The 12,562-nt window shown below is 41.4% G+C and overlaps 1 protein-coding gene across 6 annotated transcripts in view; it reads right to left on the reverse strand.

Annotated features, from left to right (window-relative positions):
- Positions 1-12,562, reverse strand: part of cntn5 (contactin 5) — a 179,035-nt gene that overhangs the window by 17,691 nt on the left and 148,782 nt on the right. For 5 of the 6 annotated variants that reach the window (XM_074640434.1, XM_074640433.1, XM_074640432.1 and 2 more), the window contains 4 exons: positions 10,679-10,799; positions 7,848-8,006; positions 3,872-4,021; positions 2,830-2,900 (listed from right to left, as the gene is read on the reverse strand). In XM_074640434.1, the coding sequence (XP_074496535.1) occupies positions 2,830-2,900; positions 3,872-4,021; positions 7,848-8,006; positions 10,679-10,799 (501 nt within the window). The remainder of the gene's footprint in view (positions 1-2,829; positions 2,901-3,871; positions 4,022-7,847; positions 8,007-10,678; positions 10,800-12,562) is intronic. The other variant, XM_074640435.1, reaches the window with a different exon arrangement.

Raw genomic sequence — 12,562 nt, forward strand, 5'->3', positions numbered from 1 at the left:
ATTTACTACCTGTATTCTGCTACATGCATGACATCAAATATATATAATATATAAATATCATCTGTTTAAACAGTGTAATTACATAAAGCCTTTGTGAAAGAACATGTTATATTTAGATGATGGGAGTACATGAAGCCTGTTCTGCTGGTTCTTGCAGACTTTGCTCAAGTTAGGTTGAGGAGGAGAGACAGTGACGCGCTGTGGGGCGGGGTCAGCTACTGAAGGTTCTCTCTGGTTCGACCAGGAAACCCTTACATGGCTTGCATTTCTCTAATGACGTCAGAAGAGAAGGAAAAAAAGCGATTTTTTTCTGCACCCATTTCCGGACAAACGGAGGAGGAGAAAAAGAGAGAGGATGGTCTTTTATGATACTATGGTGGCCTGTAGACACACTGGGGACAGATATTGATGTTTAAAAGACATGGAAAAGTGCATTTTGCATAATAGGTGACCTTTAAAAAAAAGATACATTTCAAACTTTGTCTCCTATTTACAAATCAGTTAGCAAAAAAACCAAAACCCATGTCTGTGTACCTGTGGATTAGTTGAAAGCAACAGCATTCCCTCTGAGAACTAGTGACATCTTTAGATTGCTTTACTACGGTTCTGTCTACATAATGCAACACATTGACATTCAAGGCGGGTGTATTATAAGCAGGCATCTTTAGCACTGGAATTGTTGATCTAATCTATTGACTGGGATGGCATTGATTTTTGCATTTTAATTAGAGTACAGATGGCAAAGTTTCACATTCTGGGTCTTCAAATTATACTGGAATCTTGGGTGAACTCTTCCTAATAATTATCATTCCAGTATAATTAATGCCTGACCTGTGGCAGTTTCTGCATCAGTTTCTTTAGAAACCAGAGAAAGCGTGTTCTGTAAAGTAAGCATCTTGAATTTCAAGGACCTTGAAGCCCCTCTCATACAGCATGTAGATATAATGTACGTATATCATCACTATATCCTCGCTGAGGAGCTTTGAAAACATTCCAGTTTGAATGTCATGTTGTTGACATTCCTAGATACAACAGGAAACTGCAAAGATTATTCTAAAGTGAGTAGACTAAATAAAAGCTTCCATTAACTCCTGTTTATTCAACAAACATCTGAGTTTGCTTAACGGAAACACCAGACCCACTGTGACATTTATGTTCTTGCACCTACAGACGTAGGCAAAGTTGTTGGTAACGTTCCGTTAAAGAGAGAAAAACCCACAATGGTCACTGAAATAACTTGAAACTGACAAAAGTAATAATAAATAAAAATTTACTGAAAATGAACTAATGAAAATCAGATATTGTTTTTGAATTGTGGTTCAACAGAATCATTTTAAAAAACAAACTAATGAAACTGGCCAGGACAAAAATGATGGTACCCCTAGAAAAGATGTAAAATAATGTGACCATAGGGACATGTTAAACTAAGGTGTGTCCTGTAATTAGCATCACAGGTATCTTCAAACTTGTAATCAGTCAGTCTGCCTATTTAAAGGGTGAAAAGTAGTCACTGTGCTGTTTGGCATCATGGTGTGTACCACACTGAACATGGACCACAGAAAGCTAAGGAGAGAGTTGTCTCAGGAGATCAGAAAGAACATTATAGACCTTCATGTTAAAGGTAAAGGCTATAAGACCATCTCCAAGCAGCTTGATGTTCCTGTGACTACAGCTGCACATATTATTCAGAAGTTTAAGGTCCATGGGACTGTAGCCAACCTCCCTGGACGTGGCCGCAAGAGGAAAATTGATGACATATTGAAGAGACGGATAATACGAATGGTAACCAAAGAGCCCAGAACAACTTCCAAAGAGATTAGAGGTGAACTCCAAGGTCAAGGTACATCAGTGTCAGATCGCACCATCCGTCACTGTTTGAGCCAAAGTGGACTTAATGGAAGACAACCGAGGAGGACACCAAATCATTGGACTGGAATTTTCCAAAATGCATATTGACAAGCCACAAAGCTTCTGGGAGAATGTCCTTTGGACAGATGAGACAAAACTGGAGCTTTTTGGCAAGTCACATCAGCTCTATGTTCACAGACGCAAAAATGAAGCATCCAAAGAAAAGAACACTGTACCTAATGTGAAACATGGAGGAGGCTCGGTTATGTTATGGGGCTGCTTTGTTGCATCTGGCACAGGGTGTCTTGAATCTGTGCAGGGTGCAATGAAATCTCAAGACTATCAAGGCATTCTGGAGCGAAATGTGCTGCCCAGTGTCAGAAAGCTTGGTCTCAGTTGCAGGTCATGGGTCCTCAAACAGGATAATGACCCAAAACACAGCTAAAAACACCCAAGAATGGCTAAGAACAAAACATTGGACTATTCTGAAGTGGCCTTCTATGAGCCCGGATCTAAATCCTATTGAACATCTGTGGAAGGAGCTGAAACATGCAGTCTGGAGAAGGCACCCTTCAAACCTGAGACAGCTGGAGCAGTTTGCTCACGAGGAGTGGGCCAACATACCTGTCAACAGGTGCAGAAGTCTCATTGAGAGTTACAGAAATCACTTGATTGCAGTGATTGCCTCAAAAGGTTGTGCAACAAAACATTAAGTTAATGTTACCATCATTTTTGTCTAGGCCAGTTTCATTAGTTTGTTTTTTTAAATGATTCTGCTGAACCATAATTCAAAAACAATATCTGATTTTCATTAGTTAATTTTCAGTGAATTTTTATTTATTATTACTTTTGTCAGTTTCAAGTTATTTCAGTGACCTTTGTGGGTTTTTCTCTCTTTAACGGAACGTTACCAACAACTTTGCCTAAGTCTGTATGTTGTCACGCTTGTGCTACAGAGGCAGTTTGGCAGAGGACCCTTACCTCCCACGAGATGACCAGTTCGTGCCTGCGGCCGTTCCCTCCGCTAACGTTCGCTGGTGCCACTGACGGGACTGTGTGAAGCAGAAAGGTTAACAATGCATCACTGACCCAACACTTAAAAAAAAACTCACTTCAATGTGTTTTTGAAAGAAAGAAAAGATGAAAATACAGAAAAAAATACTTTTCAGATAGTAGCCCATGTGCTTTAAGAGTCAAACCTCAATTTATGACCTAATATATTTGTGCTAAACTTGGATTTTATTAATTAAGTAATGATAAAACATGCATTTTTTTGAGGCAACAGATCATAACTGAAAAATAAAACACTGTTTAGTGATGTGTTCAATTACATTGCTGAAGTAAACAAACCTTTAACAGCATCAGAAAACATTAAAAACTCAGATATTATTTGGTGTTTGTGTCTGCATTAAAATACCTGTCAATCAAAACTGAGCATGATAGCAGATTTCTGTGTTGTGTTTTGAATTTTGCACTCTTTTGTTGACATTTGGATCACAGATTATAACTTGAAGGATGATTTACCACAACTGTGTGCAGATACAGTAATTAGTCTGTTAATTATGCTGAAGAGATAGGACAGATTAAATAAGCCACTTCCAAATGACCACTGACCTTTGTAATTATTGCATTTTATAGACGAGAAGGAGCAGTTAGCGAAGCGGCACGCCTGATCCAGACTGTCTCAGTCAATTTCTGCTCCCCATAAATGGTGCATTCTGCTGTGTCTTTGCCTCGGGGCATTAAAGGACAGGCTGCTTTAGCAGACACACTAAACTTGTTAAAATTCATGTAAGCAGCTTATTTCCCACCCTTTTGCCCAATTAAAATTGAGTATATTAACAATGGGAATATAACATTGTCATGAAGTGTCATATCGAGGCACCAGTTACTGTAAGCTCTCTTAGCTACAATAAATCATCAGTATATTATTTAAGTTTCTGGACTCTGGCTGATTGCTTCTGTCTGTCAAAATGTGACGTGAATGTAGTGTGTATCCAGTGTTGACGGCTTAATGATTTACCTGCTTCTTTAGTCCTAACTCCTCTTGACGGTGCACTAGGATCTCCGGTCCCGATCGCATTGCTGGCCACCACCCTGAACTCGTATTCCACCCAGGGGTTGAGCTCCACAGCCATGGCTGACTCCATGTCCCCTGTCACTGGGTCTGGGTCTGCAGACAAGAGTAGTTGTGTATGTATTTATTTAATCAGGACAAGAACAACATAAAAGCTCCTGTACTTCTGTTCACTTTATGTCAAGACATGCACTGCCTTAAGTGCAGATTTACAGCTTTAAAGGGATAGTTTGGATGTTTTGAAGTGGGGTTACATGAGGTACTTATTCGAAGTCAGTGTATTACCTACAGTAGATGGCGGTCGGCGCGCCCCCAGTTTGGAGAAACAGACAGGAGTTACCGCACGGAAGCAAAGTATTGTACTGCTGTGGACGGGAGCAGCAGCAGAATATATTTTAGCCACCTCAAAAATCAGTTTAAGTGTACGCTATATTAGGAATACTTTCGCCGGTAGACCTTGCCATGAGGCAGCTATAAGCCGTTATCTATGCTCTCGCCAGACTCCATTGAAAAAAACTGCAATTTTACCTCGCAGAACCCAGGAGTTGCTGGTCTACCGCTGCCTCGATCAGTTAGTTTGTGACTTTGGTTAGTTTGGATTCACCAAAGCATATATAAAACCAAAAACACAATGGCACAAACAAACTAACAGATCGAGGCGGCGGTAGACCAGCAACCCCCGTGTTCTGCGAGGGAAAATTACAGTTTTTTTCAATGGATTCTGGTGGCTTTGGCAAGAACATTGATGGATAGAACAGCTTCTCAGTTCCCCGTTGGAAACGACTGTGTCACGGCAAGGTAAAGCGGTGAAAATATTCTAAATATTGCGTACACTTAAACTGATATTGATTTTTTTAGGTGAGCATTTATTTAAGGAGGCTAAAAAAAGTTTTGCTGCCGGCCCCGTCCACAGCAACAGCTGGTGCTCCTGTCTGTTTCTCCAAACTGGGGCGTGCAGACCGTCATCTACTGTAGGTAATACACTGACTACGGATAAGTACCTCATACAACCCCACTTCAAAACACCCAAACTACCCCTTTAAGTGTGTTTGAGAGTGTTCAGATCCATTTTGAGTGAAGAGTGTAGGAATCATAGACCTTTAAATAGGAAGTCTGCAGCAGGACAATGGTGTTTAGCGCTCACAAGGGAGTTTTTCATTTTATGGCAGAACATTCGAAAAGTTCAGCGGCAGCCAAGGCAGTCACCTGACCTCAATCAACCAACCGAGCAGGTGTTTCACTGCTTAAGGCCAGACTGAAACAAGCAATAAGGGGACGTGGCTGGCAGAGCATCACAAGTATCTGCTGATGTCTGTGGGCTGTAGCCTGCAGGCAGTCATTAACTGCAAAGGATTATATACGATTAAATATGATGACTTTGCACGATGACTTTAAGACTGTCCAATTACTTTCTGTTCCCTAAAACTAAGGGATAACAGCTACAATGTTCACACCTGTGTGCGAAAGCTGTGAGTTGGCACTTTCACCTCATAGCCATTGTTTCATTTCAAATCCAGTATGCTTGAGTACAGAGCCAGAAAACAAAAAAATATAGCCCATTGTCTGAGTTGTTAAATACAGCACAGTATCACACTGACTCTCCACATTCACTGTGACTTGGCATATTGTTACACCAGGTGGTGACGATACACAATTTACTTGAAACCTGGTATGATGATCTTTTGATGCCTGAACAACAGCTTATTCGCAGCTTTAGAGCACATTAGGAAGTGGAACTCATTACATAGAGGGAAGCTGATTTCAATCAATTTTCACAGTATCTACAGAGGACTTAGAGAGCTATGTAATTATAAATCACAATCCTGGGAGTGAAAAAAGTCAAGATTTATGAATGCGTTTTGAACAGAATTACAAGCAGGTAACACGACTAATCTAGCTTCTTCAGAGCTGCCATAATCAAGCTCCGTCAATATTGATCCTGCAACAACAAACAAACATTGACTGAAAGCATATCCGTGTCACAAATGAACCAGAGGTCTCTCTCTATGCTAACTAAGGCAACTTTCGGGGTGGAAGCTGAGGAGCTTACGCTCTTATCATCCGAAGCAGCTCACGATGAGACCACTCTGTCAAGCATGGCGCTCTTCAAACATGAGCTGATAACTATGTTTGCAAGGAGTGGAAAGCTAAAAGCCCGATCCCCTTCATGCTAATCGTAACAAGTTCAACACTGACAATGCATCACAGACTCCTAATTGTGCTTTATCGAATTAAATGTGGGTTGAACAGACACGATGTGAGAGGAGTGTATACAAAGTGTGATTTATATATCTGTGGGGATGAATCATTATCGCACCTTAAACTCTGCTATTATTATCACACGGCATATTAAGATGGATTACACACAATGCTTAGCAAGCCTTCATCCTTTAACGCTAAGTGATAGTAATTGATGGTTTTCCTGTCAAGGTACAGGAAAAAAAAGAAGCTAATTCATTTTTAAGCAGTGAAAGTGCATCTATACTAAATGAACATGGGTACGTCCTATAATTCGAGCCCAAAAGGTTAATTTCCCACCAACCGCTGGTGTGACACAGAATAAAATTCAAAGCCATGACATTTGATTTCTGCTCAAATGACTTTTTTTCGCTAAGCTCTTCTGAACAACAGCCAAGTTCAAACATAAAACGACAGCTGGGAAGAGAACTGCATTTCAACTTCTTAAACAGGCATCTGAGAAAAAAAAGAATTGGTTCCCGAGCAACTGAGTAAGCCACTTGATCCATTACTCTCTGGATTTAAAGGGGACATATCACATACCACATCCATTTGGGTATCTGGAAACAAACTGTGAAATGAGACAACCCAGTCAGTTTTTAGTGGGCTGCCTAGATCAGAAAACATGCGATTTAACAAGCCGTTCAGATTTGGCTCCCCTTCCTATGTCACATTTTCAGACGCGTTTCAGACAGAGGGTGAATACACGTATATTCAGACAGAGACAGTATGAGAAAAATAATGTGTCTTATGAACATTTAAGCAAACAGTAGAAACCAGGGCTGTCAATCCATTAAAATATTTAATCGAGATTAATCACAAATTAGTAGCACAGTTTTTATCTGTTTAAAATGTACCTAAACGGAGAGTTGTCAAGTATTTAATACTCTTATCAACATGGGAGTGAACAAATATGCTGCTTTTTGCAAATGTATGTATATATTTATTATTGCAAATCAATTAACAAGACAAAACAATGACAAATATTGTCCAGAAACCCTCACAGGTACTGCATTTAGCATAAAACAATATGCTCAAATCATAACATGGCAAACTGCAGCCCAACAGGCAACAACAGCTGTCAGTGTGTCAGTGTGCTGACTTGACTATGACTTGCCCCCAAACTGCATGTGATTATCATAAAGTGGGCATGTCTGTAAAGGGGAGACTCGTGGGTACCCATAGAACCCATTTACATTCACATATCTTGAGGTCAGAGGTCAAGGGACCCCTTTGAAAATGGCCATGCCAGTTTTTCCTCGCCAAAATGTGCCGTAAGTTTGGAGCGTTATTTAGCCTCCTTCGCAACTTCTCTCTAGCTTTAGAACTGAAACCTAAAAATTGCAGGTTGCGTTAATGCGCTAAAGAAATTAGTGGGGTTAAAACACATTTGCGTAAACATGTTATTATTGCGTTTACTTTGACAGCCCTGGTAGAAACCTAAAATACAAGTATGAACCTGAAAATGATCATGATATGTCCCCTTTAAAAGTCTGATTGTGTTGATATGTAAAAGCACCTTGCCACAAGAATTTTTAATAATGTCTCTTGACAGCGGTAACCGTGCTTTATTGGGCTGATTCGCCATCTCCGTCCATGACTTTGGGCAGGATTAAGGCCTTTGTATACGGCCCCACATTAACCTCACAGATCTAGAGGCTGCAATTTGCTCCTTATTGATTACCTGTTTTGACAGTTTGCCAGCCTAATGAAAATGGGCTGCGGGCCTGTAAATTATAGGTGCTGATAGGGCTGTGGTTGTCAAGGCCACGAGTCCAGGAGAGGGTTGCCGTGGTATCGGTGATCTCCTCCACTATCACCACTCCGGGGGGTCCAGGAGGACCTGGTGGAAAACAGGGTTAAGAGACAGATTAAACTACAACGTTGAACGGCTCAACCACCGATGCTTCAGGAATGTCATCATGTTTTGTTGCTATTAGATACACTAATGGATGTGCAGCTGTGTGCATATGGTGACAACATCAATTGTCTGTTGTAATCCTTGCACGAACAAACAACAGACAAGAACACGACATACTGATGTGAACCGGGCTGACACATCTGCTGCCAACGGTTTCCTGCTGATTCGGGGATATTGAAGCGCTCTTTTTGGGGTTTTCGGAGGCAGTTTGCTAGTTCTGCTGAGCATGACTGCGTGGTAGACCTTCCTGTGTTGTAATACAGCTGAACATATGTTTACCTCGGTCTTCAGAAGTAAATGTAATCTGCAAGAGCAGCAAACGTCTAAGGACTCTAGGGGGAACAGCTGTAAATGAAAAACTGGCAGCTGGTGCAGCTCAATGAAAAGCAATGTACTGTGTCCCCAAAAAGTGCCCATTAGAAGGTTGTACTGAAAGGTGCATTTGCATTTCGGGACATTAAAGATGCATTTTGTGTCACTATGGGAACAGTGCCCTCTTTTTAGTGTGCCCAACGCCATCCTCCTCTATACTAGTGCTTACTGTAATGTTAATCATTAAATCCATCAAATACTATACTAGAGATGGGTTATATGGCCGAAGTTAAGGTCACAATATATTAATATGAATATTTTGTGATAAAAATAACCTAAAATGATTTCAGTAAAAAAAAAAGTTCATACTATAGTCAATTTGTTAGGGAATATTGAACATGCAAAACAAAAAACATTGTTTTTTATCAGTGTTAACTTCACTTGTGTCAGTGAATCATGAATTCTAGAATATGAATATGAATTATTGCAGAGCCCTACTAGACAATCATTAAACTTAAAATAAAAAGTCAATCAAAATGATCTTGTCTAGGATATAAGAAGTCATAGCTTTAAAGCTGGAGTCGGTAACTTTGTGGAACAAAATAAATCCTCTGTGTCCTCCTAATGCTCTTAATGGCATTTGCAAGATTTTGATGTTCCAGAAGGAAAAGAACCAATCAGAGCCGAGCAGTCTCTACAGCAGCTGTCAATCACTGCTCGCAAAACTCACAAACTCCGATCAAACTATCAAACTAAACATCGCTGATCAAATATCAATCAAGATTCTGTTACTGTAATGCCTATTTCTCTCCTCAGATGTTTTCAGAAACATCTTGTAGTGTACTGTTCAGCTGTAAAATGAGAAAGTTTGCTCTGGCTGGTGGGCGGTGATTTGGTATTGGCTCGACTGTTTTCAACATGGTGGTCGGGTCACAAATTTTCTCATTTTACAGCTAAACAGTACTCTGAAATATGTTTCTGAAAACATTTGAGGAGAGAAATAGGCATTACAGTAATAGAATGTTGATTCATATAGAGGGCTCCAGAGATGACGTATTTTTGTCGGCCAACCAGGAAGTTAGCGTCGCTAACAATGGGAATTTTCCATTGGGTTTTGGATTTTTGCAGAAAATAATTTCTGTGGCAAACACACATTCATGATACTTACACGTTTTGTTCAGCAAGATAATCTTCACAAATGAACACCACTTTTATGATTTTAATTTTTGAAGTAAAAAGCTAACGTTAGGCTATAAACGAACTACACTGCGGTCACATGAGTGTGAGTATACACTACTTGTTAGCAACCGCCTTTTAGAAATAAAGGCATCAAAATTCACGCGCGGGATATTCATTGATGCATTTTATGTCGTAGAACAAAACGTTAAAATCTCTTCAGCTTGTGTTAACCACAGACCTTATTTCAAGCACCTAACTAAAAACCCATTGACTTCCAGACGAGGGAACCTGAAGGGCTAAAATGCTAACTCATTTCTGGTATTAAGGACTCATTCCAGTAGCACTCTATTTGATCAGCGCTGCCTAGTTTAAGAGTTTGATCAGAGTTCGCGAGGTTCGCTAGCAGTGATTGAAAGCTGCTCCTCGGCTCTGATTGGTTGTTTTCGTTCGGGTGCAATGAAATCTTGCAAATGCCAGTAGGAGCACTAGGAAGACACAGAGGAACATAGTGACAGTTTTATAAAAAATAACTTTTTTTATCATATTTGCTCATACTTACCGACTACAGCTATAAAACATGACCAGGAGCTGTTTAGACAATAATCGTTACAGTACTATCAGCAACAATAAAAAAACAGCCACAGAATCTGATCACTGGACATTTCAGCCAATCTGTTTTATGGCGCATATTAAACCTGCTCATGCAGACAGACCGTCTGTCCAGCCATTCTCACAGTGACCATAAAAAATTAGTCAAGATCAAAAGGTCAAAAGCGGGGCAATAACGTGGGAATAGTCTCAACCAGGAGCGAAATTCTAATGTCTGATGTAATGAACTTTCCCGAAGCTGCTGCACTTGCAACAAATTGAAGCCAATTTTCCACGGTAGATTCACAGGAAACATTAACATTCTTTCACAGTAGTGATTGTCATCGGGTCCATTTCCACTGGACTAAACTTGCCAAGAATAATTCTGTATAACAAGCAAACTCTGATTCAGCACAGTGGTTCAGTTCGAGGGGGGGGGCAGTGAGTCACCGCCTCCGCTAAAGAGTGTACGAGACGTCACAGTGTACTGGCGCACTGACACCTAACAGGCTCACCTCGGACAAGAAGTTCAGCCTCCGCAAATACAGTATCAGCGCTGGTTTGGGCCCGGCAGCCATACTTCCCAGCATGCTTCAACAAAATGCTCCTAATCATCAGATCCACTGTGGAAGACTGCTGCAATTGGAAAGAAAAGAATAATACAAAAAAAAGTTAGGTATTAAGCAAGCCTAAAAGTGCTTGACACGAAAATGTGTGATTCCTTTACATCTTGTAGAGGCTCATGTGGCTTGAGAGATTCCTGTTTAATTCAGGTGCTTGCTTTGCTAATACATTCTTCAGCTAGCCGTATTTCCTCTCTGCTGAAATGAGAAACGCCTAAGGCAAGGCTGGGAATAATGCGAGGTCCACAGGCAGCTGTTTAGTACGAAACCTGATTAAAATTACAAACCACGCATCAGCCAGGAATCTGTTGTGCCTGTAAAGGATTGTCACTGCAAATACGTTCCCTCCTGAGCATGGGTAGTGGCAGAGGACACATCAGGACAGATGTGACTTTAACATCCACTGCCGATAAAGGAATAGTGACATAAAGAGGACTCCCTGCTCTCTTGCAAAAATTGTTTTCAACTTCATTTTATGGTTTAGTCACTAATGATTTTTCTGTATAATGGAGAGGGGAAAAGATGATGCTGAGGAGGAAGAAGGAGGAGGAAGATGAAAAACGGAAGAGGAGGAAGACGAATGAGAAGTACAGGACGGTCCATCATCATAAATCCTTGAAGGCATTAGCATGTTCGTTATGCCTCAAAGGGGGCTCGAACTCACAACCTCAGACACTAAGTCACTATCTTGGTGAGCTTACTGCCCGGGGAAAACCATCACTTCACACTACGACTTCACACTATAACATCACTCTATGACTGAGGCAATCGCCAGGGTTGAGGTGAAGTTGGCTTGCGGCCGCAGCTTTACAGCGCTCCCCGCCAGGACCTCACCGCACCGTGACGGGGCTCCCTGCTCCCGGTGCGACTGTCGACCGGGGCCCCGACCACGTCGTGCCTCGGCCCACGTAAAAAGGCGCCAGGGGCCTGTGGCGTTGTCGGCAACCCACCCGACCCGTCTTGAAACACGGACCAAGGAGTCTAACGCACGCGTTAGTCAGAGGGTGCAAGCAAAACCCCGTGGTGCAATGAAAGTGAGGGCCGGCGCGCAATGGCTGAGGTGGGATCCCGGCCTAGCGGAGTCGGGCGCACCACCGGCCCGTCTCTCCCGCACCGTCGGAGAGGTGGAGCGTGAGGATCCGAAAGATGGTGACGAGGGTTAACGACGCGCTGCTGTAAAGTGGTATCGGTGCCGTTTTGCGAGAACGAGTACGAGTACATGAGCACAGAATCGGACCCGATACCCGATATTGGTATCGGTATCGGTGCATCCCTAACCATGACCTCAAAATGTTATCGTTCATTTTCATGAACAATGGAGCTTTTTTTTTTAGCGAGAATTTGCAGCAGCTGTGTACAGTACTGTTTACACAAAAAAATCATTAATTTTTCATCATTTAAAAATCTGGCTGGATGGTTTATGGAGGACAGTCTGACAATGCAGCGTAGCAAGTTTGGTTTGACTTTGAGAAGAAAAAAATGTGGGAGGAGATAGGGTTAATTAGTTTCACGGATTGTAAGGAAAACAGAGTGATGGACTTCATGATTCCTGCCAGGTTGAAGCATATTAACATTTCTCCTCATTTGGGCCTACAATTTTTGATAGAAGTTGTAAAGTTGTCGCATGTATGACTGATTTGTTATGAATTTTCAAAGTTTCATAGTTTAGGCGTTTGCTGTAACGCCACCATCAGGACTATTACCACACAGAAGCCAGTTGAGGACTGGACCTATGTGCAAGTTTAGTTTGTTTTCATGCATGGTGTTACGTTTCGT

The sequence above is a fragment of the Sebastes fasciatus genome, chromosome 7, assembly GCF_043250625.1.
Source record: "Sebastes fasciatus isolate fSebFas1 chromosome 7, fSebFas1.pri, whole genome shotgun sequence".
In the NCBI taxonomy this organism is placed as follows: Eukaryota; Metazoa; Chordata; class Actinopteri; order Perciformes; family Sebastidae; genus Sebastes; species Sebastes fasciatus.